Source organism: Falco peregrinus, chromosome 5, assembly GCF_023634155.1.
Source record: "Falco peregrinus isolate bFalPer1 chromosome 5, bFalPer1.pri, whole genome shotgun sequence".
Classification (NCBI taxonomy): Eukaryota; Metazoa; Chordata; class Aves; order Falconiformes; family Falconidae; genus Falco; species Falco peregrinus.
In genome coordinates, this window is record NC_073725.1 from 64133801 (window position 1) to 64152449 (window position 18649).

Below are 18649 nucleotides of genomic sequence, written 5' to 3' on the forward strand. Positions count from 1 at the left end.
TCCAGGACATGACCCATGTCCCTCTGCCTGGGCCCTGCCACCCACCAAATTCACATAATGCTCCTGGTTCCTAAATTAAACAACTTGGCATTTGGTCCCCCTCTGACAACCCAGGATCTCACAAATCCTCATCACACCCCTGTCCCTGCCACTCTTCCAGCTTGGAGAGCCTCAGGCTATGCCCTCACCCAGCTATCCAGTCGGCCCTGAATATTTTTCTTTCAATCAAGTTTTTACAGTTTTAGGCCAAAGCAGTTAACACCACCATAAGCAGCTCCCTGACTCCACCCTGAGTTCCTGGGTGTGGGATGGCTGCATCCCCACACTGCCTATGATGCAGCACTCCACACCAAGCCAAAGCAAGCCATGCAGCACTGCCAAAGACTGACATAGGCAATCAAAGCATCTTCCCTGCCTCTCTCCTGCTTATTTGTATGTGTCCTCAGTGGCCACAGGGACAAGCAGGACACCATCACTGTGGGATCTGGCCAGGATAAGAGCATTCAGACACCCCCAGGCAGGACAATACATCTTTAATGCTCCAAAGGACTTGGCAGGAGGAGATGCAGCAACGTGCAGAGGGGATCCAGGCCAGGCAGAGCTGCAGCAAGTTTGCAATGCAATGCTATGTCATTCCCACACCTCTTGCCTGCTCAGCTCGCCAAGGGAACAGGCAGGGGACCGGGAGACATCTGACCCTATCAGGAACACAGCTGGATATAGGTTTCTTGTGACCAGAGCCAAAAATACGGGAAGACCTTCTCAGTGAAGGAGGCCTTGAACTGCAAGATCTCCACCATGTTCTCTGCATTGTAGAAGATCACTTGGCCCTCTTCATAGTCCAGGTGGACCCTGATTCTCCGGGCTTCTTCCATCAGTGCCAGCGGGGAAGGGGGCATGTGGAGTGCCGTGTACTGGCGATCCCAGTCCCGCCGCAGGGCCCAGATCTTCCCCATGGCCATGGTGAGTGAGTCCTTCCTCCGCACAGACTCCACAGCCACCCCTGCAGCCCAGCTGTCCCCATCCCCTACCTCTAGCTCCCAGTAATGCCTCCCAGACGTGAATCCCTGGGAGCCCAGCACGCTAGGGCTGCCTGTGAATCTCTTGGGGTTGTTGGGGAGGTTTTGATGTCTATCTCCCAGCCGCACGGTTCTGCAGTCCTTTGAGAGAGCGAGGTACGGGCTTGCTGTCTCTGGGTCCAGTGTCACCTCCACTAATGCACGACAGAGAGAAATGTCAGTCCATTGCCTGTTGAGGAACGAACCAGCACCTCTCCCCCCTCTTCTGCGGGACCGGGACATGTCCTGTGAGCACAACAGGCACTCACTCATGCCCAACAGGTGCATGCCTGCAGCACCCACAGCCCCCTCAGGCAGCATGGGACACAGGACCCATGGGCAAAGGAACACTCCCTGAAGCAAGAGTAAGCCAGGCTGCGTCCCCATGCACAGGGGACAGCCATGAAGGACTCTGCTAAACTTGCTTCCAAGTTTGCTGGATATTGCTGGCTCTAAGTGTGATGGGGCTGCAGCCAGACTGGGTGTGGAGGAGCAACATATCCCCGTGGGTGTGAGGAGCATTGCCTGCAAGGCAGCAGTGGTGGCAGGCCAGTCCCTGCTCCAGTGACAAGGGGAACAACTGCTCACCAAAGGGAAAATAAGTTCCTAACCCTGCTCCACCGAGTAACCAGGCAATCTCACTGCAGAGCCAGAGCTGCCTGTTCATGAGGGGTGTTCTGCTGCCATCCCGCGGCCATCCCACAAGGCCGCAGAGGTGCCACCCTGCGCAGTGCCACCACCCCAGGTCCTCTGCTAAACCCCCTCCTCCGAGGCCCCAGCTCACAGCAGGGACCACAGCGCAGGGGAACCTGAGGCACACCTATCCTGTGCCTCGGGTCCTTCATCCCAAAAACTGAGAGGGCTGAGACCGGCCTCAGCACAAACGGTGCCTGCAGTGCTGTGGGGACCATGTGGCCCCCAAGCACCTGCAAAAGCATTGCCAATCCATGCCTAAAAGCCTTCTCAAAATGCAAACAGCCCCTCTGCTTAACTAGTCACAGCCTTACACATCACAGCATAAGAATAAAGTCTCCAGGGACAAGGAAGCTGAGGGCCTCGTGCTGTCCCAGCCCTCATTTGGTGTTAAGAGGACAGCATTGCTGGGTGCTGCCTGGCATGGGGACAGGTTTTTACAGCAGGCCAAGTCAAAACAGAGGGCCAAGTTTTAGACAGACCCTGGATTCAGATGTTCTGGTATGAGCCCATCTCTGTGCCGAGGATGTAAGGAAACTCATTCTGGAAAGCTTTTCTCCCTCGTTTGTGCCTATTGGCTCCAGAAACTTACCCCTTTCTCTGTCCATCGTGCTCAGCAGGTTCACTAGAGGAAGGAAAGGAAGATGCATGAGTCTCTCCCCTTGAGGAACCTTTCCTGCTCCCTATCAGGACAGCAAGCCTGATGCAGAGCTCGCTGCCCAGCTCCCACCACCCCATGCTCCAGCAAATCCCATCTTGGAGACAGGCCCTGTCCGGAGCAGGCCTGTGTTGCTCCCAAAGCCCAGGTAGAGGCACCAGGCAGCAAGGATCTCCCGCTGCACCCGAGCCCAAGGGAAGCACAGCATGGAGAGCAGCCCTGACACCGGCTACACAGCAAGCATCACAACGCTTCTTTGCTTTACCTTTGAATTGGGCCACCACACCCATGACCAGCTGGCTCATCTCAAAGAGGTTCTTAACAGTCCTCTCCAGCCCTGGGGAAACCAGCTCCGGCATCGGGGCCTTTGCTGCCTCACAGCTGAGTGGGAAACAACACAGAGGAGCTCTGACCCCAGCAGTCAACAAGCACAATGGGCCAGGAGGGAAACGGGGAAAACACCCTACAGCAACAGATTTCAGGGGGGCTGCGTCCCAGCTATTAGCACGGGAACCTCGTCTTAACAGGGGTGCAATGACTGCTGGTTCCAGGTAACATCACATTAAACCCCAAATACCAAGCAGGGCAAAGCCACCTCCCTCCCAGCTGCTGCTGCTCAGCCACCTGCAGTATTTCCAAACCTCTGCCCAAGAGCCGGGCAGGAGGAGAGCGACACTGAGCCTGTTTCATACCTGCTCAGGGTTTTGCCAACATCCTGAAAGAGAGAAAACACCAGGTCAGCTCTGGCACTGCCAAGAACCACGGTCCCCAGGGCAGTGAGTTACAGTCACTCCCCTGCTGCATGAAGCAGAGTGACGGGGACCAGGGGAGTCACACCACTCTCCTGGGGACACTTCAGTGACTCACTCCCCCAAATCCTCGCCTTCCCTCAGCTCACGCGGCAGGCCCAGACTCACACCAGCCACACCACGCACCGTGGTGTCACAGCCTGTCTGCTCCCAGGCACTGGGCTGCACGGGCACTGGGATGCAGAGGGTCCTGGGTGGGTGTCCCCAGCCTCGCCAGGGGGGTCACAGCACCCAGGTGGGTGATGCAGCCTCACCATAAGGAACTCAACCATTGGCTGGTCACGTTTCTTCTCTATCTCTGCAATCAGCGTGTCCAGCAGCGATTTCCTCTCCAAAACACTGGAAACGTATTCGTGGCGCTTCTTGGTGAGGTCCCCATGCACCCCATCGAGCTGGGCCAGCAGGACATCCTCCTGCTCCCGCAGGAACTGCTGCAGCTGCTCAAAGGTGCCTCTCAGCTTCTGCCGCTCCGAGGCCACCTTCTCCTGCAAGGCACCCGCACGGAGACCCCTGAGCCATCCCATCCTCTGGCTGCCTCCACGCAGGCACGGGGACCCAGCACTGCGCAGAGCCGGGCAAGGATCATGGGGAGAAGGGGAAAGGGTTTTGGAGAGGAAAAGCTGGAAGAGTGGAAGGGGGAGGGGGGGTGTCAAGTCTGGATGTTGATGGACCCAAGGCAACAGCAGAGTCTGAAGGAGAGCAGGATGGAAAAATGATATATAGGATGGATAGAGAAGGGGAGAGAAAATAGTGTTGTTATGGAAAAGGAGATAAATATAGATGGGGAAAGATGGGGTGCGCCCCTGAAGACGGGTGGGTAAGCAGGCAGGGGGGGCACGGCATGCAGACAGACACAGAAACACATACCAGCAGGTCACAAATTTTCTCTTCTCCTTTGGGTTTAAATTCTTCTTTCTCTTTTTGTAGAAAAACCAGGTTAGTCTGGAGCGTCTCCTGGAGGGGGGGAGGGAACATATTTGATGATTTTGGGGTGACATCTGCAGGAGATGTCACTGAACAGCCCCTGTGGGGGACACCACCGCTCTGCAGGCTCACCGCGGGGTGGGTGTGCAGCTCAGCACTGTTGGAGACAGCACCCACCTCTCGCAGCACATGTTACAGGCTAGGGAGATCCCCATGCGCAGCTGTTTTGGCCAGAAATATTTCTAGAACAGCTTCATGAGGAAACCCTGAAGTTTGTGGTTTGTTTGTTTTTGTTGTTGTTTTGGTTTGGTTTTTTTTAATTAGGAAAAACAACTTTTGGTATCGGAAGTGGGATCTGTGGGAAGAGGTTTGCAGTGACAGCAGCACTGTGTCTGAGACGCACTCCATAAATTTGCTGGAGTGTTAAATAAAAAAACTTGGGCTCTTCTGAGCCCTGCCCTGTGGCAGAGCAAGCTGCTGCTGGGGGGGGACACCAGCCCACACACAGTGGGGAGACCATGTCCCTGTTCCTGGCTGGGGACATACGTGGCGTTAGGGACCTTGTGGGGCCACAAAGGGGTGAGCAGTAAGAGGGACCTGTGCTCCTGCGTGGGCTTCGGGGAGGTGATGGACAGCAGGAGCCACGGGAGCACCAGCAGCCCCAGCTGGGTGGCAGGGATAGAGGACCCCCACCTGTGGTGACAGGGACCCCCAACTACAGCCAGATGGGGACTCCCAGCCAGCAGCTGGATGAGGACCAAAATCCATGGCTGGGAAAGGACCCTAACCTGTGCTCTGAGCGGACCCCAGTCCATAAACTGTGGGGTACCCCTGCCTGTGCTCAGAGGGGACCCCAACCTGTGCTGGAGGGGTCCCCAGATCTCTGCCAGTGAAGGGACCCCTGCCTGTGTACAGAGAGGACCCTGAAATGTGCCTGGAAGGCCCCCCAGCCCATGCCCAGAGGTGACCCTGACCTGTGTGCCCTGAAGGGACCCCAGCCCATACCAGGGAAGAGACTTCAGCCCCTGTCTGGGAGGGACCCTCCACCCATACCAGGGAAGGGACTCAGCCCCGGCCCATACAGGGGAAGGGACCAGCCTCTCATTGGGGAGGACCCCAGCCCCTTGTTCAGGGGCACCCCACGCCCTGTCTGGGGAAAGGCCCGCTGCCCCTCTCCGGGAGGGACCCCAGCCCGTACCAGGGAAGGGACCGGCCCCTGCCCCGGGACCCCCGTCCCCCGGGGGCTCCCCCCTACCCGGAGCAGCGGGGCGGCCTCCTCGGCGGGGCGGGCGCGGTGGTGGCGGTGCGGGGAGCCCTCCCGGCACAGGGAGCACAGCGGGGTGCGGCAGCTCTCGCAGAAGAGCCCCAGGGTCTCGCCGTGCGCCGGGCAGCGGGGCCGCCGCGCCTCGTCCCCCAGCGCCTCGGCCAGCTCGGCCACTGCGCGCAGCGCGCGGTTGGGCCGCAGCGAGCCCGGCGCCACGGGGGCGCGGCACTGCGGGCAGGCGGCGGGACGCGGCGGCGACCCCAGCACGGCCGCCAGGCAGGGCCCGCAGAAACTGTGGCCGCACTCGGTGACGAGGGGCTGGGAGAAGAGCTCCAGGCACACAGGGCAGGTAGCCTCGGCCTGCAGCGCCTCGCCCAGCGCCAGCACTGCCCGCGCCATGCCCCAGCCAGCGCTTCCCGGAAAAGGCGCGGGGCGCCGGGCGGCCGCCGGGGGGCGGAGCGGGGCGGGGGCGGAGCTGCGGGCGGGGGCGGGGCGTGTGCCCGTGCGTGGGGTGGGCGCGTCTGTGCACATGGGGGACGCGTGTGTGTGGGGATGTGTGCGTGCGTGTGTGTGTGTGTGCACATGGGGGAGTGTGCATGCGTGTCTGTGCAGAGGGATCTATATGCATGCCCGTGTGCTGGTGTGTGCATGCGTGTCTGTGCACATGGGGCTGTGTGTGTGCCTGTGTGTGGATGTGTGCACGCATGTCTGTGCACATGGGGGAGTGTGTATGTGAGTCTTTGTACATGGATGCCTGTGCATGTCTATCTGCGGATGTGTGTGCATGCATATGTTCACATGGGTGTCTGTGCATGTCTGTCTGTGCATGCATATCTGTCCACATGGACATATGTGTGCATGCGTATCTATGCATATGGGGTGTGTGTATAGGTGTGCCTGTGCACTTCTATGTGCATAGCTGTGCATATATGTTGGCATGTGAATATATGTGTGGAGTCATGTGCATGCATGTGTGCAAGTCTACTTGCGAGTGAATGTGTGTATGCATATGGGCCTTTACATTGGTGTGTGCTTGTGTGTATATGTTGGCATACGTGTATATGTGTATTTGCATGCATGCATCTACATGTGCGTATGTGTATGTGTGTGAATATGTGTGTTGGCACATGTATGTCAGTGCATATCTTTGTGCATATATGTGTGCATGCATGTGCATATGTGTAGCCATGTGTGTTGGGGTGCGAGTGTGTGTGCATACTTGTGTGCCTTTGCATTGGCATGTGCATGCATGTATGTATGTGTATGCATCTGTCTGCACATGGATGTACATATATATGTATGCACATGCAGATCTGTGTGTACATGTATCTGTGCATGTGTGTTGGCACGTGTGTGTATATCTGTGCTGGTGTGCTTGTGTGTTGACACGTGGGTGGGTATGAGTCTGCATATTTGTGTGTGCAAGAACGTGTGTGCCTGTGTACCAATGCGCTGTGCACATGTCTGTTCCCCAGCACAGTTGTAGTCTGCCTGGGCTGTGAGCCGGCATGCTGCAGCACGCTGCTGCCAGCCACCTCGGCTGCTCTGGCCACTTAAATCAATTGAATCATTTACAACATATGTATAACATACACATGCCAGGAGCGCTGGGCAGCTTTGCCCCAGCTCGGGCCATGGCAGGTGGGTGGGAGCTCCGAGCTCCTTCCCTGGGCCTCGGAGCTGCTTCCTGGCCGCAGGGCTGGTGGTTAATGCAGTTGAAGGGATTGGGTCAGCGCGGCAGCTGTGACACACAGGAGCCGAGTGTCATCGGGTCCTCGAGCCACTTCCCAGGCCCACTGCCCGCTGCCAGCCCCCTGCAACAGGGAGATCCCACCAAACTGAGGGGCTGCCCTGGCACCGGGCATCCAGCTTCCATCCTGCGCCCCACGGCTGCTGCCGGCTCTCCACATCCCTCCTGTACTCTCACCCCAGCCCCAAAGCACCCGGGGGGTAGTGGTGATGCTTAGTGATGAGAAGAGGGTCTTCGGGAGCCCCTCGAGCCCCCTCGTCTCCTGCAGACTGTGGGGGCATGTCCCCTCTGTGCTGCAGCACCTGCAGGTGCTGGGTGCCCAGAATCAGCCCCCTCCCATGTTCAGCTGCCACCCTGGTGTGCTGCCAGCCTGGGCCCAAGGAGCCACCCTGGCATTTCTGGGGACACTGCGCACCACTGGCACGTTGATGGCAGCCAGGCAGTAAGGCAGGCAAAGAACCCCGCTCCCCAGGTGGTTAGTGCCCTGCCATAAGCCCCTGCCACCCTGCTGCCCGCTTTCCTGCCATGGCAGGTCCCCGAACTCCGTCCCAGCCACTGTGGAGGCACTGGCACGATGCTTTCAGCCCTGGTCCACCGTCACTGTAGTGTTCTGGGGTGACAGCCCGGTTTCCCCGCTCAGTCAGGGCCCCTGAGCTGCATCCAGCCCCCCAGCACCCTGGGCCAGGGAGGGCCAGATAAGAGTGACTGAGCCAGGGACATGAGCACTCGCAGTCGGTCCTGCGGGCCAGTGCCATTAACCCCGACAGCTGAGCAGTGGTTTAGCCGAGGACCGTGCAGCACCCAGCACTCCCCAAACAAACCTGCCTGCAATTAAGTGGAGGGTGCTGATAACCCGCAGACAACTCAGAGGGCAGCAAGGCTGCTCGCAGCATGTGCCACCACCAAATCTGTGCCCTGCAGCACTGCTACCTCTGTGGTTTTTTTGGTGCCACTGCCACCCCGAGCTCAGCACCTGTGATGGCTGTCATCCTCCCCAGCGTGGGAGGTGTGGCTGCAGATGGCCTGTTGACATTCTCACCGCTGAAGGTCACCTGGATGTTGTTAAATCCTGGCAGTGTCCACAACACCACTACGTGCGTGCACAGCAGGTGAGGAGCAGCACGACCAGAGAGCAGCTGCTGTGTGAGGCCCAGTGACGCCGAGCAGAGCACGGGCACTGCCAGCCCGGCCATGCTGTGGTGAGGAGGGGGCTGCCTGTCCCCGGGGCTCCCCAGGCAGGTCCCAGCACCGCAGAGGGGCTTGTATGGGCACCTAAGTGCCTGCTTTGCCAAAAAGAAAAAAGCTGAATCCATCCATTTTTAGGAAGAAAAAAGGACAGTGCTGGGTCCATGGCACTGCCAGCGTGATGACCATCAGCTGCTGAGAACCAGAGTCAGTTCTGGTTTTAATTTCTTTACTCCCCCTAACTGCATTCAGTTCTGATGAGGGGGATGCAGGGAGGCTGCCAAGGGGCACAGGGCAGCCAGCTGGGCTCCAGCACCTCCCTCCAGGGACATCAGCCCCATCACAGCATGTTTAACACACCTGGGACAGTACTGTGACCTGAAACCCCAACCTGCCGCAGGGCGCTTCAGGCACCACCTGGCAGCGGGAACACAGGAACCTCAGCCGGAGCCTGCTCTGGCATCCCTGAAATGCTCCCCTCCACGGCGGTGACCAGCTGGCAGCTCTTGGCACCTCTGCTGCCCTTGGGCACGTTCTAGCACAGAAGAGGCTGTAAATTACAAATTTAGGAGAGGTTCATACGCACAGAAGATTCTGGAGCGAGACCTTTGGTTCTGCAAAGGCATTAACAGGTCCCAACAACTTATCCCATCATCGCTCTGTTTATTGATGCCACTGTTCAACATGAGATCTGACACCACCTTCCCCACGGCACCCACCCACCAGGAGCCCGGTGGGCACCAGGGAGCTGGTGTCACTGCTTCGGCCACGGCCCTCTGGGTGCCGCTCACCCAGCCACAGCCCAGCTACAGGAGCTGTGACGAGGACAACGAGACCATGGAGAACCAAGCCGCTGGAGCTAGGAGCTCAAACCAACAGCGAGGAGACTCACCCGCGTCCCACCCACCGTGACTATAGCCACAGCCGTGTGGCAAGTGGCCCTGGCAGCGAGCGCCTGGGAGCCAGGAGGTCTCCTGCAGGCAGCCCTGAGCTGGCTGGGGCTCTTCTCGGAGCCAGCCTGGGACCTGCTCCTCCATCTGGGGCAGGAATCCCCCTGCTCCTGCGGCTGAGGAGCGCGCAGTCAACGCCACCGGCAAGGATGAGGGCAACCTGCACGCCGCAGCATGTTTCAAAGAGCAGAAGAGCAGTTAAACACGTCAAGGTCTTGTGCACAGGTACATTGTGACCCCATAGCACCCCACGGCAAGACCCACATCTACAAACCGCTCCTGCGTCCCGTGGTGGCTGGTGATGCCTTCGGTGCAGCTCTCATGGTGGCGGCAGGGCCAGCTGCCCAGGGTCGCCGCTCACCGGAGAGGCGTCTGCCACTGTGGAAGGATTAAAGCGCTAGAAATGAATGTTTGGAGGAGCCTTGCTGATGGGGTCCTACCAGAAAAAGGTTCTTTTACTGCAACTAGTATTTTATTCTATTGTATAATTCAGGAGTGCATCACAGCCCCAAGAGCCGGGCAAGCACCTATCAGCACTTCAAATCTAGACACATGGAGAATTTCCTCATCATCTGGATCTATTTATTACTCACCTCCCCCTGGCTGGGAGCTCCTTGTCGCCACGCACTGCTGAGCGGCTGTCACGTCCAGCCCGGAAAGCTGGGACGAGGCAGCGCCTCTGCAGAGCTCCTGGACAAAAGTGACTGTGCCAGTATCAGCCTACAGAGCATTTAAAAAAAAAATTTAAAAAAAATATCTTGGCGATCCTAAGTTTGCTTATCAAATAACAAGTTCCTCCACATTTATTAAAAAAACCAAACAGTAGATTTAAAAAGCAGTTAAGAGTCCTACTCCGGCAAAACACCCTGTACAGGTTTCTTTTGTTGTTGGTTTGTTTGCTTTTTTTCTGATGGTGAAGATTCCCCCTAAATCAGCTGCTTCTGTTAATTTTATATATATATAATCTTTTAATTTTGCCGCGCGTTGCTTGCTTTAATTAATTAATTTATTTCCAAACAGCCTAGCTGTCTCCACCAGACCAGCAGCGCTACCACACAAAGCTTCCTTGATGTCCATGCCCTGAGCCGGGGGGGTGGGGAGAGATGGAGGGAGGGTGGGAGAGATGAGTGGAGGAGAAGGAGGTGGAGGAGGATGAGGAGGGATGGAGGGAGGGGAGGGAGGGGAAGCCGTTCGCAGCCCCTCACTCTCCCATGTGCGTCCTCAGGTGGTACTTGAGGGACTGCTTGTAGCGGAAGCACTTGGTGCACTCGGTACAGGGGTAGGGCCGCTCGCCGGTGTGCGCCCGCTGGTGCTCCAGGAGGTGATGCTTCTGGGTGAAGTTCTTGCCGCACTCGGTGCAGTGGTAGGGCCGCTCGCCCGTGTGGATGCGCTGGTGCTCCAGGAGATGGTGCTTGCGGATGAAACCCTTCCCACAGACGGCGCAGGCGTGCGGGCGCTCCCGGGTGTGGATGCGGTAATGGTTGGTGAGCTTGGACTTCTCGCTGAAGGTCTTCTCGCACTGGCTGCACTGGTAGGGCCGCTCGCCGGTGTGAGTCCGCTGGTGCCGCAGGAGGTGGGAGGGCCGGGTGAAGTTCTTCCCACACTGGGGGCAGAGGAAGGCCATCTCGCTCTTGCCAGCGTGGATCCTCTGGTGCATGATGAGGCTGATCTGCAAGCGGAAGCTCCTCCGGCACTCGCCACAGGTGAAGGGCCGCTCCCCGACGTGGGTGATCTGGTGTTTGCTGAGGCTCGACTTGTGGCTGAAGCTGCTCTCACACTCGGAGCACTTGTAGGGCTTCCCTGGAGGTGGGGGGCCGCGCCTGGGGCTTGAGGCCATGCTCAGGGCGCCGGGGGACCCCCACGCCCCGGCGCGTGTGGCTGCGCTGGTGCAGCAGGAACTGCTGCTTGTTGCGGAAGCTAAGGTCGCAGTCGTGGCACTCATAGGGCCCTTCCTTGAGGTGGTTGCGCTGGTGGATCATGAAGTTGATCTTGAGCATGAAGCTCTTCCCACACTCGGGGCAGATGTAGGGTCTCTCCCTCGTCCGGTTCCGCTGCTGGGCGATGGCCGGCTTCATCTCCCCGGAGTCCCTCTCGCAGGCGGGGGGCTTCCCCACGCGGGCAGCTGCCAGGCTCCTGGGCTGCGTTTTGGAGCTGCACTGCGCCTCACAGCCCAGCCCGGCCTCGTGGCTGGGAAACGCTGGTGGCTCGGTCCTGCCCGAGAACATGGTGCACGGCTCCAGGGTGTCAGGGTCGTCGTCCTCCTCCTCCTCCTCTGTCTTGATCACGATCCCATCCTCTGAGGGGGAAAACCGGAACAGCATTAGGGTCACCGGGTGGGACGAGGCAGTCTTTTACACACCTGGGGGTCGACACAGAAACATTTGCATGGGCTTCTGCAGCTGTGCGCACTATGCCTGACCAGCCAGCTGCAGTCTGGAGCCCTGTGCCCCGGCATGGGCCACATCCTCCCGCAGCAGCGAGGCCAGCCTGTGCGCTGCCCAGCAGGGAGGACGGACAAACCGCCTCCTGGACAGGCTCCTTCCGAGGGGGTGGCGAGACCTGCCTGCCAAAAGGTTTTGTAATTTCACCATGCTACGAGACGGAGAAGGATAAAAGTGCCATCGGTTTGCGAGGACTCCAGCAGCCAAATGATTTTGGAGCAGCTCCATCTGCTGCCCTTGGGCTGGGCTACAACAACGCGCCCCACCGCCGGCACTGCTTGATGGAAGCACAACACAGGGCTGCCGGCCCCCAGCTCCGCTCCCGAGACAGTGCGCCCAGCCTGGTACTGTCCCCTTCCTCCAGCCTCGCAGCAGCGGGGCACGGGGAGAGACCCCCCTCCCTCCCAGAGGCAAACAGCGGTGGGATGGGTGGCCGCACCTCAGGCCCCTCCTTGTGTTGCAGATGCCGGGGGTGACCTGGTGTGTGTGTTTGGTGAGACCGGCCCTACTGGGAACGTGCGCAGCAGGACGCGCAGCCACCGTGCCCCGAGGTAAGGCCCATGGTGGATCCCTCACACGTCACCCCACGCTGGACTTTGAGCCAGGCCTATGTACTTTTCTAGGAAGAGCAGCCACACTTTCCCAAGAAGAGGCAGCTGACTGGAGCGGGATGGATCACAGCCACAACCCTCTCCCCTCCGATGGAGGGTTCAGTGGGAAAACCCCACGTTCCCAGTCCTCCTCTGCACCTCCACAGCAAGGAGCTTCCCTTATGCAGACGCATGGGCTATCGCCGCTCGAGCGCTGGCTGCCAGCACCTGCACTCAGTGGGAGCATTGCTGCTGCTCCTGCTCAGCCCTGCCAGCCGCGGCCCCACACATCAGCAGAGGTGCTGGCTCTTGGATGAGCATCGGCTCCAGCCCCGCCGGTGGCTTGGCTGGTTTCCTTTAGAAAACTGTGAGGAGACCACAGAATCTATGAGTCGGAGTTGGGGAAGACCTCAAGAGCCCAGCTCTATCCTTCTCAGTTAGTGTTACGCCATCGCAAAGCCATCAGAAGGCAGGGAACCCAAGGAGGCCAACAGCCCGTCTCCCTGCCTTCCCGCCTGTGCCCTCTGAGCACATCCGTAGGGCCTGTCCCATACCTGCCACCCAACTGGCAGCCTCCCACTCATGAAGCACCCGGTGCCATCTTCTCATCTCTCCACTAAAGAACCTCACTTTTCCCCTTTCTTCCTGGCAGCTCGCACGCCACAGACCTCTGGCCACCCTCCTTCCCATCCTCCAGACCTGCCCGCAGACGCCCACACTGGTCAGCGTGCAGGACTGCGCACACTCCTCCAGCAGTCTCCAGTGTGTAAGTGCCTGAGTGGCTTACACCATTCCTCTGCATGGCTAACACCAGGGCAGGAGTCCTCAACTGACATCCTGCCCTCTGCAACAGCGGGATTTTGGCAGCAGGCGCTCACTGGGGCTCTCACAAAATGCTGCCCGAGACACATCCTCCCCCAGTCTCCACGTGTAACAAGGCCTTTTCCCACCCACCCAGGACTGTGTCACTGCTCACTCCACTCTGGAGCAGTCAGGTGCCCGCAGAGACCACGCTCTGGTGTCCACCACACATGTGCTGCCTCCTCCTCCCAGCCCCAGCTCTGACTGCAGCTGCTTGTGAGGTTGCCACAGCCAGAAACTTCCCTTCTGGTGCTGGTTCTGGGGGCATTTAGCCCTTCTTTTTCGTCCAACCCATTGCCCACTTTTGCCTGGATCCACCACAGCCCCTCCTGGGCCTCCTGTCCCCCCAACACGCCACATGCCGTGCATCTCACCTGTGCAGCTCCCGTGGTGAACGATGACTCTCTGGATCTCATTGAAGTCAGCTACATACTCAGACGAGTCACCCAGGCTGGTCCCTGGGAGGTCCCTCGGCGGGGAGACGGAGCCATAGGGGCTCTCGCAGGCTGCCTCCTCGTCCGGACTCTGGAAGCTCCCCTCCGACTGCCCTGACATCCCATGCAGCTCCGGGTTCTCAGGGCTGTCCTCAGGAAGGAGCTCCTCCGTTTTGATCACTACCCTTATACCAGCTGCAGCAAAGACAGATTCCCACCCACCATCATTCCTGGGAGCCAGGATGAAGGAAGCGCTCACAGCAATCCCCGCCGGCTCCCCGCAGCCCCGCTCTGGCTGCTGATCCCACAGAGGGGTTTTGTTTGCTCGGCCAGTTCCTCCCTCCCTTCAGCCCCTGCCCTTCAGCCGCCCCTGCCACACTCCTGCCTCTCTCCTGGGATCCCCCATAGCACAGGGGACTTGCTGCACCTGGCCTGGGGACTCAGCGCCGGTAGTTCAGCACCCATCGGCTACCCCACATCCCCTGGCTGGCAGCTCCCTGCGGGCAGATTATTTTTCTCTTCCCGTTGGCCTCAAGATCCTCAACTTAAAAGATCCTTGTGACCAAAAGCACAGGCGGGGGGCGGACCCCATGCCCACAGCTCAGGGCCAGAGACCAGCAGTGGAGCTGACAGCATCTCTTCTAGAAGACCCCCTTATCCCCTTAGCGACCCCCCTTATCTGAGAGCAGGAGTTGCTCCGGGATGCGGGGTCCCCAGTGCCCCACTCCCAGCCCAGCCTTGCCCATGGAGAAACACCTCAGCACCCTGAGTCCCAGTGCACAGGATGGGAGCCGGCTGTCCTGCCCTGGGAGGATGCTCCAAGGATAAACCCAGGCACCATCCGCACAACCAGAGACGATGGAGAAGATTTTTTGGGTGGATGGCTTTTCCCAATGGGACCCGGATTCTCCTTTCTTGCCAAGCACACCAGCTCCCCGAGGACCCACTCTGGTTGCAGATGCTTCCCTTGCCGATGGCTCCTAGTGCCCAACACTCCAGGCTCCACTTGCCCTGGTTTATATGTTGAGCTGCAGCTGGACATCAAGTCTCTGACCAGCCAAACGTTCCCCGCTCGTGTGGAAGGCTCCTCCCAAGAACCTCCCCAGACACAGCTCTCAGCATCACTTGCTTTAGCCTCAGGGTGAGCAGCTCCTCTGGACGCAACCTACGGCTCCCCTTGTGCTAAGCTGCTGTCTCACCTGCGGTGGCATCGGTAATGATCTCACTCTCCTCCAAGTCCTGCTCGTTCCTGACCCGCGATTCCTCTCCTTGCTCAATCTGAGACAAAACACCAGGTTTGGAAATTGCATAGTCTGTTGAGAGACAGAGGGATGGAGCGAGGGATTACCGCACAAGGAATCCTAATACCGGCTTCCACCTCTCCCCAGTGCCCAGGGGTGGGACACGTGAAGACACTCAGGAACATCCAGAGGGTCTGCAGGCAGAAAAGCCCGGTGCTGCCAGCAGGCTGGGCTCCCAGGGTGGGCAGAAGGGATTCATGGAGGCAGGAGCTGGGTGCCTCACACAGAGGAACTACCTTCTAGAAGAAACCCAAGCTGTGTGTTTTTCTGGCAAGGTTTTAGAACTTCTCAGGCAAATTCCTGGCTCTCCTGAAGCCAAAAGCATTTCACCTCTGGTCCCAGCAGTGCCATTTCTCCTGCAGTTTTGGTATGAAATGCCCCAAAGGCGCACAGCTCGGGTAGCATCAGACAATTTTTCCCTCTTGCAAAAGTTTCCTCTACAAGGGGTGCGTGGGCTGGTACCCACTGCAGAGCCAGAGGATGAAGGGAAGCCCTCCCAGCAGCCCCAGGGAAGGGGTTGCTTTTCAACCGAGTAACCCTGGCTGGAAGGGGCCCTGGGAGGTCTCCAGCCCACCTGCCTGTGGGCAGCCCCCCTGCAGCCAGGACAGCACCGTGCCCCCAGCTGGGAACGAACCCGGGCATTGACGCAGGCATGCCCCTACCCAGGTGAGCAACAACCTCCTGTGGTTTTAAGTCTCCTTTTAAAATGGGACATTTGGGTCTCAAGGGGATCTCCAAGGAGGAATCAGGAGGTGCCCAAGCCTGCAGGCAGCCAGGAGAGCCTGCCTTCACCAGGGCGAGGACACCCCGTATTTACCCAGGGAGATCAGTGACTCATAGTTCCCCTTCATCACGTTCTTGTACAGCTCCTTCTGCCACTCCTCCAGCTTCTCCCATTCCTTGTTGTTGAAATAGACGGACACATCGTCAAACGTCACCGGCACCTGCAACCACAAGCAGCACAGGTTCAAGTAGCCACCTTGCTCCCCAGTGCATTATCGCCGGCCAGCAGTGGCGGCAGCTCACTCCCACTTGGACACAGCCAGGCTTCAGCTACTCCGCAGCCATCATCAAGGTGGGTTTTGTATTTAGAACAGCTCCTGGACAGGTATTTCTCCAAGATTAAAGGTCTTGGCCAAATGGCCGGTTCTCAGTGATGAACCCAGACTGTGATTTCCCCAAACGATGCTGATCTCCTCCCCCTGGTCCCTGCACCGGCAGGGATGGCTCTGGAGAGGTGACCAGGCTTGCGCCCGCCTGGAGGGAACATAACGGAGATAAAAATCGGGCGCTAGGGCTGGACCTCATGTCTATTGATGAGCTGACGTAAAACCCCAGATTCAATTACCCCAGAACTCGAGGGAAAACTACCCAGGCCTGAAGGGCTCCCAGTTATCATTAGTTATTGTGTGCAAATCGGCCAGGAGCAGGCTGCCGCTTTCAAGCCTGTTGGCCGAGTAATAATTTTTGAGGATAAATTCAGGATGTGCAAGCTGTGCTGCGTTTGAATGGAGCTCTTCAGAGGGAAATGCAGCACTCAGCTTCTGCTGACACTAAGGGGGTGTCGGGGTCAGAACCCCCCTTTTCCAGATCCACTCTACTCTCTCCAGTGATGCTCACTTTGCCACATCTCGCACCTGCACTTTCTTTTAGAGAGAGGGTCGTGAAATGCAAGTAGGAACTGAATACTGATGGTGGGCTCCTTCTGAAGCTCAGCCAAGTGCAGGGAGCCCGTCCATCTTCCCTTGAACCCCAGAGGTTCCCCCTCCCTGCAGCAGCAGCCCCCACTGCTCTTTCCCTGGCCCAGCAGACCCCCACCGCAGCACCACGGTGGTAAAAGAAATGATGGTAAAAAGCAGAGCACCACATCCGCAGCGTTTCTCTGGAGCGGCGGTTAAAAAAAAAACAAAAAGGTAAATCTGTCCCGGGGTGCACAGGGGGGTGAAGCAGGACTGAAACCTCCGGCCTGAGGACGGGGGGATGTTCCCCTCGGGTGCCCAGGGGACACACACCCAGAAGCTGCGAGGGGCAGCGCCTCCAGGTCCCCACGGTGAGCCACTCGCCTGCGCCAGGGCTCCCCACTGCGTCTCCCCCTGTCCTGCCCTCCGTGAGTGCTTTGGGAGTGTTTAGGGTGCAGAGCGGGGCTCCCGCACCCCGGGACACCATTACCTTGGGGACTTCCCCCTTCCTGCCAGGGGGCAGCCGCAGGATCCAGAAGTTCCTGTTCTTGAGGAGGTTCTCCATGTTCTCCAGGCGCCGCTGGAGCAGCCCGTACTCCTGGATGAGGGTGCCCAGTGCCGCGCACTTGCTCTCCAGCTGGTTCCCCAGCTCCACTGCCGTCTTCTCGCAATCGATCAGCTTCTTCTCCGCCATCCCCGTCCGACCTTCCAGGTCCAGCAGGCGGGTGGAGTGGGAGTCCACCTTCCTCTCCACCGCCTGCACGGCCGCCACCACCGTCAAGGACAACTCAGCCGTCTGCGTCTCCCGCTCCGAGGTGCGCTCGGGGCCGGCCAGTGGCCGCAGGGGTGAGGGGCAGCGCGGCGGCAGCACTGGCTCCGGCGCCTGCGGGCACAGGGGTGCGGGGTCATGGCGGGGGGGACACACGGGCACCCCCAAGGCACGGGGACCCCGGCGGGGGGGCGGCCGCTGCAGAGCCCGGCGCTGCCCCGTGTCCCTGTTAAGCCGCTTATGGCAGCCCCGGGTGGGTCCCGCGGGACGGGCGGGGGGGCCCCGACACCGCGGGGCCGGGAGGTGACCCGGGGGGGGGGCACACACACCCGCACACACGCAGCGGACAGCCGAGCCCAGTTGCCATGGGCACGGCGAGGGGACACTGTGGGGGGGGGAGGCGGCTGGCGGGCGCTGTCAGGGCAAGGGCGCCCCGTCGCCATGGGGACCGGGCGGGGACGTGGAGGTGGGGGGGAGCGGCCTGTCACCGGGGGGCGGCTGGTCTGTCACCGGGGGAGGGGGGGGCGGCCCGCAGGGCTGCGGTTTGAGGGGGGGGCGGCGGGACGGGCAGGCCCGGCCCCCCGACGGCAGCTCGGCTGCCGCCGGCCGCGGAGGCCCTAGCCCGGCCCGGCCCCGGGCGCGCCGCCCCCCCGGGGCTGCCTGCCCCGCCGGCGGCCCTGCCCGTCCCTGCGCGTGCCCCCGGGGGGGCGGCCGCGGCCCCGAGCGCTGACAGCCCCCCGCCGCCCGCCCGCCCCGCCGCCTCCCGCCGCCTCCCGCCGCGGCCCCGACGGCGCGGCCCGCCCCGACGTGCGGCCCAGGGGCGCCGGGCCGGGCCGCGACCCGCGGCGGGCGGGCAGGCGGGAGGGCGGGCGGGGTGCGGTGGGCGCCCTTACCTGAGCGGGAGCCCCCTCGGCCATGGCCCTTTGTTCCCTGCCCGGGGCCCCGGGGGCCGCGGCCGGGAGGATCCAGCGCCCGCTCGCTCCTTCACCTCCGCCCGCCGCCGGGCATCGGGCTGGGCCCGGGGCGGCGCGGCGCGGCGGGGCGGCGGCGGGGGCGGGGGCGCGGCGGGGCGGCGCGGCGGGGCGGGGCGGGCGGCCCGGCCCGGCCCGGCCGGGGGAGGCGGGGGAGGCGGGGGGGCGGCGGCGAGAGACCGAGCGCGGCTCCGGGTCCCGGCTCCGCCGCTCCGCGCTGGGCGCTCCGGCCCCGCCGCTGCCCCGCCGAGCCGGCAGGGGGCGGGCGGGCCGCCGCCGCCGCGCGGGGCCGCGCCGGGGGCCGCGCCGGGC

General features: G+C 60.6%; 3 protein-coding genes across 3 annotated transcripts in view; all 3 read right to left on the minus strand.

The window, feature by feature from the left end:
* Positions 1–516: 516 nt before the first annotated feature.
* Positions 517–5844, minus strand: LOC101916396 (E3 ubiquitin-protein ligase TRIM7-like). Its single transcript, XM_005229582.4, has 7 exons — positions 5398–5844; positions 4086–4172; positions 3473–3703; positions 3102–3124; positions 2675–2790; positions 2344–2376; positions 517–1213 (listed from the first exon to the last, which is right to left on the minus strand). Exons 1-7 carry the CDS (start codon positions 5803–5805, stop codon positions 702–704), a joined length of 1410 nt encoding a protein of 469 aa, XP_005229639.3. The 5' UTR covers positions 5806–5844; the 3' UTR covers positions 517–701.
* A 4219-nt stretch (positions 5845–10063) lies between these two features.
* LOC101916737 (uncharacterized) overlaps positions 10064–18649 on the minus strand; it is a 40349-nt gene continuing 31763 nt past the window's right edge. Inside the window, exons 19-24 of the mRNA XM_055803937.1 lie at positions 17088–17480; positions 15736–15862; positions 14817–14930; positions 13558–13812; positions 11176–11587; positions 10064–11129 (exon numbers count right to left, since the gene is read on the minus strand). Coding sequence (XP_055659912.1) covers positions 10493–11129; positions 11176–11587; positions 13558–13812; positions 14817–14930; positions 15736–15862; positions 17088–17480 — 1938 coding nt within the window. The 3' untranslated portion in view covers positions 10064–10492. The remainder of the gene's footprint in view (positions 11130–11175; positions 11588–13557; positions 13813–14816; positions 14931–15735; positions 15863–17087; positions 17481–18649) is intronic.
* LOC129784601 (zinc finger protein 398-like) lies at positions 11514–18554 on the minus strand. The gene is made up of 6 exons (XM_055806411.1): positions 18260–18554; positions 17088–17480; positions 15736–15862; positions 14817–14930; positions 13558–13812; positions 11514–11650 (listed from the first exon to the last, which is right to left on the minus strand). The coding sequence occupies exons 1-6, from the start codon at positions 18281–18283 to the stop codon at positions 11643–11645; spliced, it is 921 nt and encodes a 306-aa protein (XP_055662386.1). The 5' UTR covers positions 18284–18554; the 3' UTR covers positions 11514–11642.

Bases quoted from the DNA above. Each gene is read 5' to 3' on its own strand.
- LOC101916396 (XM_005229582.4), bottom strand. From the start codon at position 5,805: ATGGCGCGGGCAGTGCTGGCGCTGGGCGAGGCGCTGCAGGCCGAGGCT. The intron at 4,173-5,397 runs GTAGGGGGGAGC...CCCCCCCTCCAG, and splicing joins AGGCCGCCCCGCTGCTCCGG to GAGACGCTCCAGACTAACCT. The intron at 2,377-2,674 runs GTAAAGCAAAGA...TCCTTCCTCTAG, and splicing joins TGTGGTGGCCCAATTCAAAG to TGAACCTGCTGAGCACGATG.
- LOC129784601 (XM_055806411.1), bottom strand. From the start codon at position 18,283: ATGGCCGAGGGGGCTCCCGCTCAG. The intron at 17,481-18,259 runs GTAAGGGCGCCC...CTGTGCCCGCAG, and splicing joins CCGAGGGGGCTCCCGCTCAG to GCGCCGGAGCCAGTGCTGCC. The intron at 13,813-14,816 runs GTGAGACAGCAG...TCTTTGCTGCAG, and splicing joins CATTACCGATGCCACCGCAG to CTGGTATAAGGGTAGTGATC.